Source organism: Dendrobates tinctorius, unplaced genomic scaffold, assembly GCF_039654945.1.
Source record: "Dendrobates tinctorius isolate UK_male_01 unplaced genomic scaffold, ASM3965494v1 ptg000037l, whole genome shotgun sequence".
Lineage (NCBI taxonomy): Eukaryota > Metazoa > Chordata > Amphibia > Anura > Dendrobatidae > Dendrobates > Dendrobates tinctorius.
In genome coordinates, this window is record NW_027361705.1 from 26,356,739 (window position 1) to 26,374,680 (window position 17,942).

The following is a 17,942-nucleotide window of genomic DNA, read 5'->3' on the forward strand; positions in this document are numbered from 1 at the left end:
GCCATTTATATAGAACACTATCAGTGCATCAATAATGGAGACAGAAGATTACATTACCCAGTTGCACAATACGCTTTTCCATCAACTCCTCGTTACCTCTGCGGTGCCGTTCACCCTCCCATTGTGGTCTCAATATTGAATTATTTGTTTATTTTTAGATTAATTTATAAACTCCTTATACAGGAAAGATATATATCTTTGTACCGTGTTAGCCAGCAGATAGAAAAATATTCAGAATTGAGACTCCTCAGTGGTTGATACCTTTTAATGGTAAAAGGTATCAACCACTGAGGACTCTCAATTCTGAATATTTTTCTAAACTCCTTATAGCAGTTTTCACCACAAGTACTAAAATACAACCCATCATCACCAAAACATGAAAAATTCCACTTAAACAACTTACTCAAGGTTAAAAGGGTTACATAGGTCTATATAACTTTTTTACTACTGGGCTAAGAACTAAATAGCAACTAAATAGCAAAACCACTTGTATACTGGGCAGTCACCCCCTCCAGGAATGGTTAGGTGGAGAGCGCCTGCTTATCTAGTATTTTGCACCAGTGTTGCTGACAGCTTGCTTTGTGTGATGGCTGCACCCTGTAGTGCATTTGCTCCATGATCTGGGCAGGTAAGTGTTGCTGCCTTTTTGTCTGCTGTTTAAAAATGAATTTTTGGAGACCTTGAGTCTTCTTTAGTGGCTTTGCTATTTAGTTTACTATAGGGACCTGTAAGCGTGAGGACCTTTGGCGCAGGGTATGGGCTCACATATTTTTGCCAAATTATCAGCTAATACCTCACTAATTTTGTATTTTTTGCACTATATTTTTCAGGGTGCAGCCACGCCCAGACACGTCTGGTCTCGCATGAGGGGTGTTCCCATAGCTATGCACTGAGAGTGTGCTGGCCAGCCCGCCTAATCGAAAAGTAGCGGCGTGACTAATAGGCTGTGAATCAGACACTGTGCGGTACCTTTGTGTGAGCAACGCCCTATGCGGGCCTTTATTGTGCAATTGTATACTGGGCAGTCACCCCCTCCAGGAATGGTTAGGTGGAGAGCGCCTGCTTATCTAGTATTTTGCACCAGTGTTGCTGACAGCTTGCTTTGTGTGATGGCTGCACCCTGTAGTGAATTTGTTTCAAGATCTGGGCAGGTAAGTGTTGCTGCCTTTTTGTCTGCTGTTTAAAAATGGGCTAAGAACTAGTAGGCAGGTAGTTGTTACCTACTTGCCCGTTGTTCCCGGCACAGGTCTCTGTTGGCACAGACCGCTCCTGCAGGAGATTCAGCAGCTTCAGCTGACATCATGTTGACAAATTAGCAGCTTTTCTTCTGCTCTGTTCTGTTTGCAGGATGTGAATGATGACATCATGCTGATTGGCAGACGACTCCCTGCTGCCTAACTGCGGGGAAATCCAGAAATCACGCCCCGTCGCCAGAGCAGCCCAGAAGAAGAAGAGCTGCTCTGTTGAAGTGGAGCAGCTGAATCGCTGGCAGGAGCTGTCAGTGACCACAGTGAGATGGCTTTGGGTAGATGAGACAGGTAGCTCACAACTATTTGTTTGTTAGTTTTTAGGCCTTTAGTGAAAAAAATAGTCCTGGATAAACCCTTTAAGTTCCAGCATAGCATGTATAGGACTAATTGAGGACTTCCCCGCCAAGACGATTGGCTATGCCGCAGCATAAACAGTTAATAGTAGCTATGGGTCATGTCTTTAATGTAAGGACTTCAATAGACAACCACATACAAATCCAGCTACTCACTGAAAGGTGAACACATTTTAGACCAGTGTTCCCCAACTCCAGTCCTCAAGAGCCACCAACAGGTCATGTTTTGAGGATTTCCCCAGTATTGCACAGGAGATGGAATTATCACCTGGGCAATCCTAAGGGAATTCTGAAAACATGATCAGTCGTTGGCTCTTGAGGACCGGAGCTGGGGAACCCTGAACTAAACAACGAGCAGTTCATAGAAGTAATGGCTACCGTATGCTTCATTGGACATGGGTTGGGGTTTGACCATTTGAGCTTTGATTATTTACAGCCCTCAGTGAAGTGCAGGAAGAGTCAGCCACTGGCATTTATATGTACATACACCGGTTTACGGAGATTGTCAGAAGATTTTATCCTTCCTAACCACTACCACAGCTTAAAAACAGTTGGATAAATACTGATGCTAACGTTCATAGCGGTAGAAGAGTGGAGAACATCAACTTAAATGACATCTTGCGCTTTGCTGTCAGGTGTCTATTTGGTGTGGCTAAGCAATCAAGAAAGCGTCCTGCCCTCTCATCAGTAACCAACCTCTTCAGTTCCATCCTGACGGCTCCATCGCTCCCTGGCAAGAAAGAGAGCTCTTGCCTGGTTTGCCCAGCGGATACTTACCAGTGTAAGGGTGGTGGACTGTGCTATCAGGTTCCTACTCCTGAACACACCAATCACATTTTGTGTTGTACTGTATTGTGAATAATGTCTTGCGTCTTTTGTATATATTGTATGTGTTGTAATGTATTGTGATATAATTATGTATAGTGTGTAGTAAAGTATAGTATAGGATGTATAGTGTAAGGTATAGCGATATAGGATAGGTAGTGTAAGGTGTAGACAGTAGACTGTAGGATAGGTAGTGATGATAGGGTAAGTTAGGACAGAGTTAATGTGGAGACTAGCCCACAGGGGTGGGGTTAGTTTTAGGGAAAGTAATTGTGTTCCTGTTAGTTGGGCAGATAGGGTCTGGAGTGTAAAGTGAGCAGAGCGGTATGAAAAGGTGACCCAAAGTGAGAGGAGACGAAGGACGAGGGATAGTGTGATCCTGGAGAGAAGTCACTGACGAGACAGAGTGGACTTCCACAGAGGTGTCCTCGGATAGCACACTGAATCATGAACCCCAGAGCTTGTAACGCAGAAGGTAAAGGACCTAACCAGGATTGAGTACAATGGACTAGTGGGGGTACCCAGTATGAGGGTTCCAGGGCACCAGTAGTAGAAGAAATAGGAATCGGAACCGGTCATCAAGTAAGGAGAATTGCCGATCAGGACTGTAGGATTAAAGCTGGGTTGTAGCGGAATATGATGAAACAGTGTGTCTCCCTAGCCCTGGAGTAAACTATGGAGGAAGAATACTGAATGTAGAAAATGCTTTATACTGTAGAGCTGTGGTCCCTGACCTTTCTGACCTTGAGAGCCACATTCAGCTTATAGAGAGGGTCGCAAGCCACATTCAGCACTGAGAGAGGGCCACGAGCCACATCCAGCTCCCACCCCCTTCAAAGTAGTGTCAACCAAAGACGCCATTACAGGAATAATGATAACCAAAGCTTTTCCACAGAAATCACTCCAAAGCAGTACACGGAGATCCAGGGGTTCCCACAATACCCCCATTCAGTGTTCTCCCATCCAGCACTCCCAACACACTGTCACATCCCACTTTGAACATCTCCCCTAACAGGTAGTACCATCCTCCAGCGTATCATACCTAAAACATCTCTACACCCCTAAGACCAGTAAATGCACATCCACATCTGTACTTCTGTGCAGGGCTACTCACAAAATTCACCATTTTGAGATGTGCTCTTCATACCTGTTTGCTAGACCTGGACCTAATACAGCAAGCTGGCAGACAGCCGCGAGCCACAATTCATGGGACAGCAAGCCACATGTGGCTCCCGAGCTACAGGTCGGGGACCCCTGCTGTAGAGGAAACGTCCATAAGACTTTGCACCGTATTTATGCATGAAAGGTGCGGGGTCGGGGGGAATCAAAAGTCCTAATAGAATCCTTATGGGACGCACAACTGAATGATATCTTTACATGATATCACTAAAAATGGGTGACAGATTCCCTTTAAAGTCTACCGGGTCTGTAATAAAAAGGTACCTTCAGTGAATACACTAATTATCTGTAAGGCCATGTTCACACACGTCCAGTAATCATCAGAACTGATTCAGCGGTAATCTGTTAACAAAGAAGTTGTGCAGACATGACTTTTTTGTCCAGCTAAAAAAAACTGATTCCAACTGGAGCGGTTTTTTCTAACATTGAAGTTTATGGACAACGGATCCGTTAATAAACAGTCATCATTTTTTCTTTCATTTCAAACAGATCCGTTTTTTGCTCACTGGGTCAGTTTCCGATAGGACAGAACAGATGTCTGTTTTCAGCTCGGGTGGATGTAAACCAAGAAGGTAGCCAGAACGGTCCGGCCGCCGCCATCACACAGCGTCAGCTGAGAATTGGCTCCTTATGAAGTGTATAGGAGCTGAGCTGTAATTTATTCTCACAGTTTACATCTCGCCGCCGCCAGAGGTAAAAACAGCTGATCACATATTCATCCCCCACCCATCCATTATTGATGATCCTAAGCCTGGACAACCTCTTTACATGCTTGTGTTTACAGCTCCCCTGCAGACTTATGTTTCTCCATGGTAAATCCAGAAGTCGTGCTCCCTCCCTTTTCCTTGTGCTGCTTTTTGCTAACATGGGTTTTACTGCATTTTCAAGGATTTAGAGGGTATGCCGCAATCTTTCTGGAAATCTCTCTAGTAACTTTAATCAAAGCGGTGAAGCACTTGGTAAACAATGATATCGTGAATCATCTGATAAATCTCGTCCATACTCACATTTTTCCCTCGGTCCTGACTGGGCTCATTCTCTTCTAGTTCACCAACATAAAGAGGCTTAAGAAATTTTCTCACAAAAGTAAGATCAGGATGAAAAGCTAGGAAAGCTTCCTAAATAAGAAATAAGCCAGATAAATATAATTAATAGGACAGATAAGGACTAATAACAATTAATGCAGGGGCGGACATCTTTATCATAGCACCTAGTATATAATATTATCGTTAGTATATTACCATCTAACATGGTAAAAAAAAACCTCATAATCATATCAATACAAATCAATGACAGGACATATGATTTTCATGCTTCCTAATAGAAATTATTATATTATTCCCGAGACCATAAAGAGGGGCATGCTTTAGGCTCTGTTCACACAAGCATCATCGCTCACTGATATAATAATTGATATCCCAATTACTAAAAATTATTATTTATTTAAAAAGTGGTAATGCAAGATCCATTGGGAGGAATCTACATGGGTAGCGCGTAATAAGCGTCACATCTGATTGTGTTTGCATCCTTTGCCTCTGTCCTTGCTCATGATTCACTGCATTCCGTGATGTATCGGTTTTTCTTTATTGTTGTAGCTTTGTGTTCTTTGCAGTCCTCATTATTCAACACAATGAAGCTTTATTGATTTTCTAATCTTCTCTTCAGTCTTCCCTATGGTTTCCCTTCCAGAAACTGATCTTCAGCTGTGATGAACTGGAGTAACCTCGCCTGTGCAGATCTCTGCAGCCGGCGTCCTCAATGAGCCGCAGTCAGGGGCTCTCCCCACAGGCCAGCTGTCTACACCAAACCACAGAGCTTACAAGCCCCCTTGTGGCATTGGTCTTACTCCTAGAATATACATGTTCTCTGATCCAAACACATCCGACCAGTAAATAGGAGCGTATGCCGCACTATTCGGTAAAGTTATAATATGGACATGTCAAGGCTTACAGTGACTACACAGAGTATTAGATCCACACTGCCTGAAACATCCTCCAGCATGACCGGTTTGGCAGCGGGTCAGTAATGGTGTGAGGTGGCATTTCTTTAGAGGGCCGCACAGCCCGCCATGTGCTCACCAGAGGTGGCCTGACTGCCATTAGGTACCGAGATGAGATCCTCAGACCCCTTGTGAGACCATATGCTGGTGCGGTTGGCCCTGGGTTCCTCCAAATGCAGAACAATGCAAGACCCCATGTGGCTGGAGTGTGTCAGCAGTGCCTGCAAGATGAAGGCATTGAAGCTATGGACTGGCCTGCCCGTTCCCCAGACCTGAACCCGCTTGTGCACATCTGGGACATCATGTCTCGCTCCATCCACCAATGCCACGTTGCACCACAGACTGTCCAGGAGTTGGCGGATGCCTTAGTCCAGGTCTAGGAGGACATCCCTCAGGAGACCATCTGCCGCCTCTTCAGGAGCATGCCAGGCATTGCACAGTAGGGAGGTCATACAGGCACGTGGAGGCCACACACACACACTACTGAGCATCATTTCCTTGTCATGAGGCATTTCCACTGAAGTTGGGTCAGCCTGTAATTTGATTTTCCCCTTTGATTTTGAGTATCATTCCAAATTCAGACCGCCATGGGATATTCATTTTGATTTACATTGATTATTTTTATGTTTGATTGCTCTCAACACATTCCACTATGTAATGAATAAAGATTTGCAACTGGAATATTTCATTTAGTGATATCTAGGATGTGGTATTGTAGTGTTCCCTTTATTTTTGAGCAGTGTATATATATATATATATATATATATATATATATATAATAGTTTGCTTCAAGGTTCACTGCCTCAAACACCTTAGGAATTAGACCTGTGTCTAGGGAAGGAAATCTCATATGTATAAATGCATCATCGATGCTGCTGGGCTCATAAATGTTTTACAGTGCCACGGCACAATAACTGGCAGTCAGTCCTAATTATACAGCACGGCGCTGACTTCAGCACAGCAAACCGGCAGATGTAATTTACACACTAAAAATAAAATAGATACAATGTAACATTTCATGAACCAATCCATCCTATATAAGCATTATTACAGGCTTCCTCTGATGGGCAAACAATCCATGAATGATATGAAGGCCAACATGTACAAGCATAATTTTCTATTTGTTTTACAATATTTTGTATTTTATGAGCAGACGATGATTCACGAATGATTTATAGGATTCACTGTATGCAGGGAATAATTATAATGGGTGCAGGGATTGCAATTCACACCCCAGTCCTGAGCCTAGGGGAGTCCAGAAGTCCATTTGGGAAAACCAGTACTAATAAAGATCCATGATAGTTGGGTCCTCATTGTGGAATTTGCATTAGGGCACATTAGCTTCAAATGATGCCACTGATCTTATGTGTTTTTAAAGGGGTTATCTGGGACTATTTGATTTTTTTTTTGCTATGTGCCTAAGAATTAACAAGAAAGTAGTTACTAACTACCTGCCCATTCTACGTGGTGCAGAGTCATGGGCCCGCTCCTGCCAGCGATTTTGCTGCATCATGTCAGCGGAGCATGTCTTTCTCTTTTGGATTGCTATGCTGATATCATGCTGATTGACAGCCGGTTTCCCTCAGTTAGGCAGCGGGGATTCGGCTGTCAATCAGCATGACTTTGGCAGTCACACCTCATCAATAGAGCAGAGCGAAAGAGACGCAGCCGATCTGTCGATGCGCTTATGTGACATTGTTACTGCTCCGTTCACTATTTTCCAAAGAAACTGTGAACGCTGCAGCTAATCAGTGGCTACTAGTAGGCTGCGGCGGTCGCGTGACATAAACTATTGATATCGCGCGGGGGAGGACAAAGCGCCAACATTGCAGGAGCGGTGTCGGTCGGGTGGGGATATAAGCTGGCTCACATGGGAACCGGAGAATCCCCCTGTGAGCCCCTGCGCAGGAATCAGCCCCCCGCCCTCATATATGAGCAGTAGTTGCCACTTGTTAGACTTGATTTGCGCAAAAGTCAGCGCCTCATCATTCATTTAAAGAGAACCTGGTCAATGCTGATCAGCTTTTGCTCTTATTTTATTCCTGCTGCTCCCCTGAGTAATTTTTTCTTTTATTAAATCCGATTTACCGTCTCCTTTTTATTTGGGAGTACTCCTTGTTTTTTTGCCAAAGGGGTGCTGCTCACTGTGTAATAATACAGAGCAGCCCCAGAATGTGAGCAAAGGCTCGTATCTCTATCCACTTTATTATTATTATAGATAACAGTAAAGTACACTTGTGAATGAGGGGAATGTAATATTAGCATGGAGCTGGCCAGTGGCCCCAGAGACAACGCTTCGGGCGGGCCCTTGTCAAAGTGTAATTTATTTATTTTTTTTACAATTCATTTTACTTTAACAAAGGTAACCAAACATTTACAATTTGTGTCAATATATTTACTTCTTGGAAATAAATAAGAATATAACTCCATAATGAAGAAACAATGACGACACGCAGTGATTAGCGGATATCTCTCTAGTGCCAATTACCCCGACTGCTCTCACAGCAAATCTTTTAAGCCAAATCTCATATAACAGAGCGACACTGACCGGGCTCACAGACAGCACAGGAATGACAAGAAATCTACAGCAAGATCCATAAGGGGTGAAATCTGTGGGGAACATGGATGAAATCCACGACATATGGCGCATGCTATGGTTTGAAAATCAGTAGTGTAGGGTACCCACTAATGTATGCACCATACAACCTATGGGCAAGTGGAAACTGGCATTCCCTCCATGTAGCCACCATCCAGCATTAATGTTACTGTATACCATTTGTTTCTCCCGCTATTCTTTTCCTTAGCTGAAATGTTACATTTCCCTGATACATGTCTGGTCAGATAACTACTGGTAATAATACATTAGATTCTTCACAATTTTGTGTGATTCTTGATATTTATGGTCCCTGGCAGATTATCAGGAGAAAATCACACAGAACATTCCCGGCCTTCTGCTTCACAACTTCAAAGCCAAAACAATGATTTACTTGGTTTGATTTTATCTGCAGATTATAGTCATATTAGAAAAGTTCCACCAGTAAAAACAACACACGTGATATTATCGAACCAGGACCAGGCAAAAGACAATAGAGATAGGAGGGCGGCCGGCTGGGGACATCATGGGATGGGGTAATATATGTAAAAAACTAGGAAACTCCTATACATCACAAGGGAGACTCCGCGGGGAAATCTGCCTTGCAAAGTATAATGTCAGAATGTACAGAGAGACAGAGAGATAGAGAGATAGATAGAGAGATAGATAGATAGATCGATCGATAGATAATAGATAGATAGATGGATAGATAGAGATAGATAATAGATGGATAGATAGATAGATAGATAGATAGATAGATATGGGATTGATAGATAGATAGATAATAGATAGATAATAGATAGATAGATAGATAATAGAGAGATAGATAGATAGATAGATAGATAGATAGATAGATAGATAATAGATGGATAGATAGATAATAGATAGATATGGGATAGATAGATAGATAGATAGATAGATAGATAGATAGATAGATAGATAGATATGGGATTGATAGATAGATAGATATGGGATTGATAGATAGATAGATAATAGATGGATAGATAGATAATAGATAGATAGATAGATAATAGATAGATAGATAGATAATAGATGGATAGATAGATAATAGATAGATAGATAATAGATAGATAGATAATAGATGGATAGATAGATAATAGATGGATAGATGATAGATAGATAGATAGATAGATAGATAATAGATGGATAGATAGATAGATAGATAGATAGATGATAGATAATAGAGAGATAGATAGATATAGATAATAGATAGATAATAGATAGATAATAGATAGATAATAGATAGATAGATAATAGATAGATAGATGGATAGATGTGAGTGTGAGCTCGGTGGTCAGGCAGGGTGGTCACTCACCGATGCGTCCTCCCCGGCGTAGTGGCTGATGACCCTCAGGCCCCCCGGATGCCTCCTCACCCAGTCGCTGATGTTGTACACCTTGCGGTCTATCACCAGCCATTTGTCGCTCCGGGTGTTGTGTCTCTGCACCTCCTCCCAGGAGTACCGGGGCTCCGACTTGACACATCCGGAGCTGCAGCCCTCTCCATTCTGCCCCCCCTTGCCCATGGTGGCTCCTCGCTGGGGGGCCCTTGGTGCCGAGCTGCCCTCTCCTCCTCTTCACTCTGTGGGATGAGACAGGTGTGAGCAGAGCCTCCTCCCGCCCTGTCCCCTCTACATACAGGTGCACAGTGGCCGCCGGGCTCCTCCATCACGGGCTGCTATATTGTCAGCGGTGTCCGTGTCTCTCCGTCCGGGGCTCCGCATTGTGCGGCTACGCTGCAGTTTACAGTCACATCATAGTTTAGGTCTATTACCTGCTACACCCATAGCCCCATACACCGGAGGTAGCTGCTTAGTAAGGAGCTGCGGAATATGTTGGCGCTATATAGATTATTATTACCTCTGTAGAGGGTACACTACACCTATTGCTGCTTATTACCTCTAGTGTCACAGCGCATGCTCAGTCTTCCATACAGACCATATATCACACACCTCCACCTTTTATATGTGACCTCCTGTGCAGTTAGAACCTCCAGTCTCTACATTGCAGCCCCTCTAGACGTCTCCTCTGTGTCCCCCCCTGTCCTCCACCTGCTGCTACTACTCACCAGAGGCTCCGTGCTGCGCTCAGCCCCGGCAGCTCCACATGTAGCCGGCTGCAGGCAGTCCCCACCTCTCCTCCTCCTGCAGCAGCCTCCCCTCCTCTCCCCTGTTTAGGGTTTCCAGGGCAATCAGCAGAGAAAGGGGACCAATCACAACCCGGGGACCAGGGGCAGCCTACCAGTCATTGGCCCTGGTGGATCTTTCGAAGCTGGAGGACGTAAGGGAATTATCCTTCTGAGCTGGAGGGGGGAGAGAGATTACCCCCCCGACCACCGGCGCGAGGGGGGAGAGAAGGAAGGGAGAGTGCAGAAGGCTCAGCAGACGGTGATGAGAGGGGGAACTGTCAGTCATAGGAATATAAGGGGTTAATCTGCAGCTGCTGAGAAAGATGCACAAATTACAGGGAAGCAATGAAACAGCGCAGGGTGAAATACTGCTGAACGTGGTAGGGGGCGTTAGAGGGCCGGCGGAGAGAGCAGACTGAGGCCAGGGAAGGTTATCTCAGGAGATGCAGTGATCGGGAGGGGATCTGCCACTCAGGGTCAGCTACCCTCTGTAATACCATGTAACAGGGCAGATCACACGTGCAGCCGCTCCCTGACCTGCACAGCCCGCACTCAGCCCCATACTCACTGACCTGCACAGCCCGCACTCAGCCCCATACTCACTGACCTGCACAGCCCGCACTCAGCCCCATACTCACTGACCTGCACAGCCCGCACTCAGCCCCATACTCACTGACCTGCACAGCCCGCACTCAGCCCCATACTCACTGACCTGCACAGCCCACACTCAGCCCCATACTCACTGACCTGCACAGCCCGCACTCAGCCCCATACTCACTGACCTGCACAGCCCGCACTCAGCCCCATACTCACTGACCTGCACAGCCCACACTCAGCCCCGCACTCACTGACCTGCACAGCCCACACTCAGCCCCGCACTCACTGACCTGCACAGCCCACACTCAGCCCCATACTCACTGACCTGCACAGCCCGCACTCAGCCCCATACTCACTGACCTGCACAGCCCGCACTCAGCCCCATACTCACTGACCTGCACAGCCCGCACTCAGCCCCATACTCACTGACCTGCACAGCCCGCACTCAGCCCCATACTCACTGACCTGCACAGCCCGCACTCAGCCCCATACTCACTGACCTGCACAGCCCGCACTCAGCCCCGCACTCACTGACCTGCACAGCCCACACTCAGCCCCATACTCACTGACCTGCACAGCCCGCACTCAGCCCCATACTCACTGACCTGCACAGCCCACACTCAGCCTCAGCCCCGCACTCAGCCCCCCACTCACTGACCTGCACAGCCCGCACTCAGCCCCATACTCACTGACCTGCACAGCCCGCACTCAGCCCCATACTGACTGACCTGCACAGCCCACACTCAGCCCCATACTCACTGACCTGCACAGCCCACTCAGCCCCATACTCACTGACCTGCACAGCCCGCACTCAGCCCCATACTCCCTGACCTGCACAGCCCGCACTCAGCCCCATACTCACTGACCTGCACAGCCCGCACTCAGCCCCATACTCACTGACCTGCACAGCCCGCACTCAGCCCCATACTGACTGACCTGCACAGCCCGCACTCAGCCCCATACTCACTGACCTGCACAGCCCACACTCAGCCCCATACTCACTGACCTGCACAGCCCGCACTCAGCTTCATACTCCCTGACCTGCACAGCCCGCACTCAGCCCCATACTCACTGACCTGCACAGCCCGCACTCAGCCCCATACTCACTGACCTGCACGGCCCGCACTCAGCCCCATACTCACTGACCTGCACAGCCCGCACTCAGCCCCATACTCACTGACCTGCACGGCCCGCACTCAGCCCCATACTCACTGACCTGCACAGCCCACACTCAGCCCCATACTCACTGACCTGCACAGCCCACACTCAGCCCCATACTCACTGACCTGCACAGCCCACACTCAGCCCCATACTCACTGACCTGCACAGCCCGCACTCAGCCCCGCACTCACTGACCTGCACAGCCCACACTCAGCCCCATACTCACTGACCTGCACAGCCCACACTCAGCCTCAGCCCCGCACTCAGCCCCCCACTCCCTGACCTGCACACCCCGCACTCAGCCCTGCCCTCACTGACTCAGCGTCGGACCTTGGGCCCACCAGAGAAAAATCATTCTTGTGGGCCACCTTGCAGTTATATAGAAATAATACCAATTCTGCTGCAAAATGAGGTAATATCAAACCAAAGTGTTTATTAGCCTACCACGGTGACCTTCAAAAGGAACCTGAAGACTCTACTCTTCCGACAAGCCTGCAGCGATCCTCAGTCTACTGAACTGCCCGGGCTTGGACTGGCCCACAGGAGAACAGGAGAATCCTCCGGTGGGCCCCTGTGCAAGAGTGGGAAACCACAGTCTTATATGAGCAGTACTTGGCACAGTATACAGGAATCACTATGTACAGACAGAGGCGGCATCTTATTCATTCACCAATCTACCCAGGTCATTGTTATATACATTTGTGATTGACAATAATGTCATATTCCATGTAATTGAAAAGCGTGGCCCTGGAGTTGGTTACTGGTGGGCCCTTGTCCAGAGGAGTATCTAGCCTTTCCTGCACCCGGGGCAAAGGGTCAGTTTGGCGCCCCCCCCCCCCAATTTGAACCTTAACTCTATTTGACGAAGCCAAGGTACATTCCTGTTTTTTCCACAATGCTTTATTTAACTTAATAATCAATAAAATGTTATGTATGTATATATTACACACTATACACGTATATATGGCATTTTCCGCCATATTGTCGTCAGTTTTCCACCCTTATTTCCTCAGGTTTCCCCCATAATATCCTCAGGTTTCCCCTATATTGTCCTCAGGTTTACCCCATAATGTCCTCAGGTTTCCCCCATAATGTCTTCAGGTTTCCCCCATAATATCCTCAGGTTTCCCCCATAATGTCCTCAGGTTTCCCCTATATTGTCCTCAGGTTTCCCCCATAATGTCCTCAGGTTTCCCCCATAATATCCTCAGGTTTCCCCCATAATGTCCTCAGGTTTCCCCCATAATGTCCTCAGGTTTCCCCCATAATGTCCTCAGGTTTCCCCCATATTGTCCTCAGGTTTCCCCCATGATGTCATCAGGTTTCCCCCATATTGTCCTCAGGTTTCCCCCATAATATCCTCAGGTTTCCCCCATAATATCCTCATATTTCCCCCATATTGTCCTCAGGTTTTCCCTATATTGTCCTCAGGTTTCCCCCATAATATCATCAGGTTTCCCCCATATTGTCCTCAGGTTTCCCCCATAATATCATCAGGTTTCCCCCATAATATCCTCAGGTTTCCCCCATATTGTCCTCAGGTTTCCCCCATAATATCATCAGGTTTCCCCCATATTGTCCTCAGGTTTCCCCCATAATGTCCTCAGGTTTCCCCCATAATATCCTCAAGTTTCCCCCATAATGTCCTCAGGTTTCCCCCATAATATCCTCAGGTTTCCCCCATATTGTCCTCAGGTTTCCCCCATATTGTCCTCAGGTTTCCCCCATAATATCATCAGGTTTCCCCAATATTGTCCTCAGGTTTCCCCCATAATATCATCAGGTTTCCCCCATATTGTCCTCAGGTTTCCCCCATAATATCATCAGGTTTCCCCCATAATATCCTCAGGTTTCCCCCATAATATCATCAGGTTTCCCTCATAATATCCTCAGGTTTCCCCCATATTGTCCTCAGGTTTCCCCCATATTGTCCTCAGGTTTCCCCCATAATATCATCAGGTTTCCCCCATAATGTCCTCAGGTTTCCCCCATAATATCCTCAAGTTTCCCTCATAATGTCCTCAGGTTTCCCCCATAATGTCCTCAGGTTTCCCCCATAATATCCTCAGGTTTCCCCCATATTGTCCTCAGGTTTCCCCCATAATATCCTCAGGTTTCTCCCAATATTGTCCTCAGGTTTCCCCCATATTGTCCTCAGGCTTCCCCCATAATATCATCAGGTTTCCCCATATTGTCCTCAGGTTTCCCCCATAATGTCCTCATGTTTCCCCCATATTGTCCTCAGGTTTCCCCCATAATATCATCAGCTTTCCCCCATATTGTCCTCAGGTTTCCCCCATAATGTCCTCAGGTTTCCCCCATAATATCCTCAGGTTTCCCCCATAATGTCCTCAGGTTTCCCCCATAAAATCCTCAGGTTTCTCCCCAAAATGTCCTCAGGTTTCCCCCATATTGTCCTCAGGTTTCCCCCATATTGTCCTCAGGTTCCCCCATAATGTCCTCAGGTTTCCCCCATAATATCCTCAGGTTTCCCCCATAATGTCCTCAGGTTTCCCCCTCCTCCCCCCATATGTTCCTCATCTTTCTCCACCACACCACATGAATATGTTTGCACCCTGGCCTTGCTCCTTACACACACACTGTCCTCAGTAAATTTACTCCCCCTGCTCCCTCCCTATCCATTCCATGGGACTCTGCAGCCATCCCCCAATCTTCCCTTGCACTGACTCCATATAGCGTCCGTCCCCGACCCCAACCATCCCTTCATAGCCTCCAGACAGAGCATGTCCTAATAATTTCCACCATTAATCATTCTTCGGTGGTGTCTTCAACTCCATTACCTGTCTGGAGCACTTACTGCACCAACCGCAACGCTGCCTCACTGCCTGAGTCTTCGCCTCTGAAGAGCCGGCGTGTGACGTCAGCAGCGTGATCATGTGACCTGATCACGCTGCTGGTGCATGCGGAAGTGCCGGCGGCGGTGAGGCGCCGCTGGCAGTGGCGGCGCTTACACAGAACAAGTGAGTCAGAGTCAGAGCAGACAGTGTATATGTACTAGCGTCTGAAGACGCTAGTACACAGACACGCAGCACTTTCTCTGCGCCAGCTTTCAGTTTGACAGCCGGCTTAGAGAACGGGGAATCTGAGTGTGGGGGTGGCAGAATGCCGCCGTCGGGGAGTCTCCTCCTTGTACCGCCGCATCAGGCAGCCCGATGGCGCCCCTTGTCAGCTGCACCCGGGTGCCCCGGCTGCCCATCCCTGGATACACCCCTGCCCTTGTCACTCCAGTCCGACACTGAAACCGCTGCACGACCAGCTCTCCCCTTTTCTAGTGTATCCTCACCCATCCCTGTAGACTGTGAGCCCTCGCGGGCAGGGTCCTCTCTCCTCCTGTGCTTGTGTGTGTCTTGTATTACTTATGTTTATTGTACTTGTCTGTGTTTGCCCCTTTTCACATGTAAAGTGCCATGGAATAAATGGCGCTATAATAGTGAATAATAATAATTAGCCAATACATAACCAATTTAACTTAATGTATAAATAAATAAAGAAACACTTCAGGCAAAAAAGAAACATGTCTGGTTCAGGGCCTGTTGGAAAGTTGCATAACACAACAATAAATACTTTCAAGGTACATTTCCATAAAGTATAAGTCGCACAGATGGAACTTGCATGTATTTTGAGCACGGGGCCCGTCACACAGTGATGTAAGTGGGGAGGTAGACAACATTCTGGCCATCTCTCCACTAACAGCGAAACAGATGCCGGTTCCATTTGGGAGAACCACATCTACTATTGCGGCACATCCTGGAAATATGGGAGTAACCATTAAAGTGCAATAACAGAAAATGAGTATTATTTACTAGATAAAAATAAATATTATATAAAACTGACTTTACTGAACAAAATGTATAATTCCCAAAGAAATAGGAATTTCACATTTCCCAATTTTAAAAACTGGAAATCAAATTTGCCTACAAGCCATCTCAGCATATTCTTAGCATCTACTCCATAATGCAAATATACAAAATTAGCTCAAAGTATGCAGAGAATATGCTGGGATCACCCAGCAGCACCATTGAAGCAGCCATCAAACTCGCCCCACCAAAAACACTGTTAGGCCCCCTTCACATGTCCACATAAAACATGTACGTGTTACACCGATATCGGTGTCAGTGTTTTCAATCAGTGTGCTGTCCGTGTTTTTCCGGTATGGATACTGGAAATGAAATTACAAAGCTTCTCACATACTTTCCATGTCAAACACGGATGGCACACGGACATACAGTGTGTACAAGGACATATATAAGGTATACACACACAGAAAAATACAGTTTATATACAGCATGCTCACATACATATACACAATATAGTGCACACATGCAGTATGCAAATATAATATTCACAGACACACATCCTATATACTGTAAGTACATGCATATATATAAATAGACACACATGCACCACAGATACACACATACTATATACACATATACAAACACACACTGTATACTACCCATGCATACACACAGATACACATATATATGTATACTTACCAGGTCCTGGTGCTTCACTTGTGCTGCAGACATCTTCCTGCCTTCTCTCTGACCTCTGTCTGCTGTAATGTGGCATGCCCCCACCTCACTCTCAACTTAACCTGACAGGTAGAGAGAAAAGGGGGATATATAGGGGGTTTGGGAAATACGAACAAGGACTGCAGATGATGCACAGCGTTATTCACTGTAAGGAATGCTGTACACTGTGCACTTCATAAAGGGGCAGCAGATGCAGGGGGCCCCCTTTGTGGGTGACAGGAGCTGGGGCTGGGGGTGGACCCATCAGAGGATTCTCCAGTGTCCCAGTGCCCCAGTCCGACCCTGCTGACCTGCACACCCCGCACTCAGACCTGCACTCAGCCCTGTACTCACTGACCTGCACACCCCGCACTCAGCCCTGCAATCAGTCCCATACTCAGCCCTGCCCTCACTGACCTGCACACCCCACACTCAGACCTGCACTCAGCCCTGTACTCACTAACCTGCACTCCCCACACTCAGCCCAGCACTCAGCCCTGCACTTAGTCCCATACTCAACCCTGCCCTCACTGACCTGCACACCGCACACTCAGACCTGCACTCAGCCCTGTACTCACTGATCTGCACACCCCGCAGTCAGCCCTGCATTCAGCCTTGTACTCACTGATCTGCACACTCCACACTCAGACCTGCACTCAGCCCTGTAGTCACTGACCTGCACACCGCACACTCAGACCTGCACTCAGCCCTGTACTCACTGACCTGCACACCCCGCACTCAGCCCTGCAATCAGTCCCATACTCAGCCCTGCCCTCACTGACCTGCACACCCCACACTCAGACCTGCACTCAGCCCTGTACTCACTAACCTGCACTCCCCACACTCAGCCCAGCACTCAGCCCTGCACTTAGTCCCATACTCAACCCTGCCCTCACTGACCTGCACACCGCACACTCAGACCTGCACTCAGCCCTGTACTCACTGATCTGCACACCCCGCAGTCAGCCCTGCATTCAGCCCTGTACTCACTGATCTGCACACTCCACACTCAGACCTGCACTCAGCCCTGTAGTCACTGACCTGCACACCGCACACTCAGACCTGCACTCAGCCCTGTACTCACTGATCTGCACACCCCGCAGTCAGCCCTGCATTCAGCCCTGTACTCACTGACTTGCACACCCCGCACTCAGCCCCACACTCAGCCCCGCACTCAGCCCAGGACACTCTGGCAACTTTTTAAATGAGCTGGAAGTGGTCATTTAAAGGAGCTTTATAAATACAGTATATACACTGGGTACGGAAAGTATTCAGACCCCTTTAAATTTTTCACACTTTGCT

At 47.2% G+C, this 17,942-nt stretch overlaps 1 protein-coding gene across 3 annotated transcripts in view; it reads right to left on the reverse strand.

The window, feature by feature from the left end:
- LOC141088075 (fatty acid desaturase 2-like) overlaps positions 1–16,743 on the reverse strand; it is a 40,216-nt gene extending 23,473 nt beyond the window's left edge. Inside the window, exons 1-3 of one of the 3 annotated variants that reach the window (XM_073573966.1) lie at positions 10,288–10,415; positions 9,536–9,801; positions 4,615–4,725 (exon numbers count right to left, since the gene is read on the reverse strand). In XM_073573966.1, the coding sequence (XP_073430067.1) occupies positions 4,615–4,725; positions 9,536–9,745 (321 nt within the window). In that variant the 5' untranslated portion in view covers positions 9,746–9,801; positions 10,288–10,415. Of the gene's footprint in view, positions 1–4,614; positions 4,726–9,535; positions 9,802–10,171; positions 10,197–10,287; positions 10,416–16,622 lie in introns of those variants that run through there. The other 2 variants (XM_073573967.1, XM_073573968.1) reach the window with 2 other exon arrangements.
- Between the last annotated feature and the right edge of the window lie 1,199 nt (positions 16,744–17,942).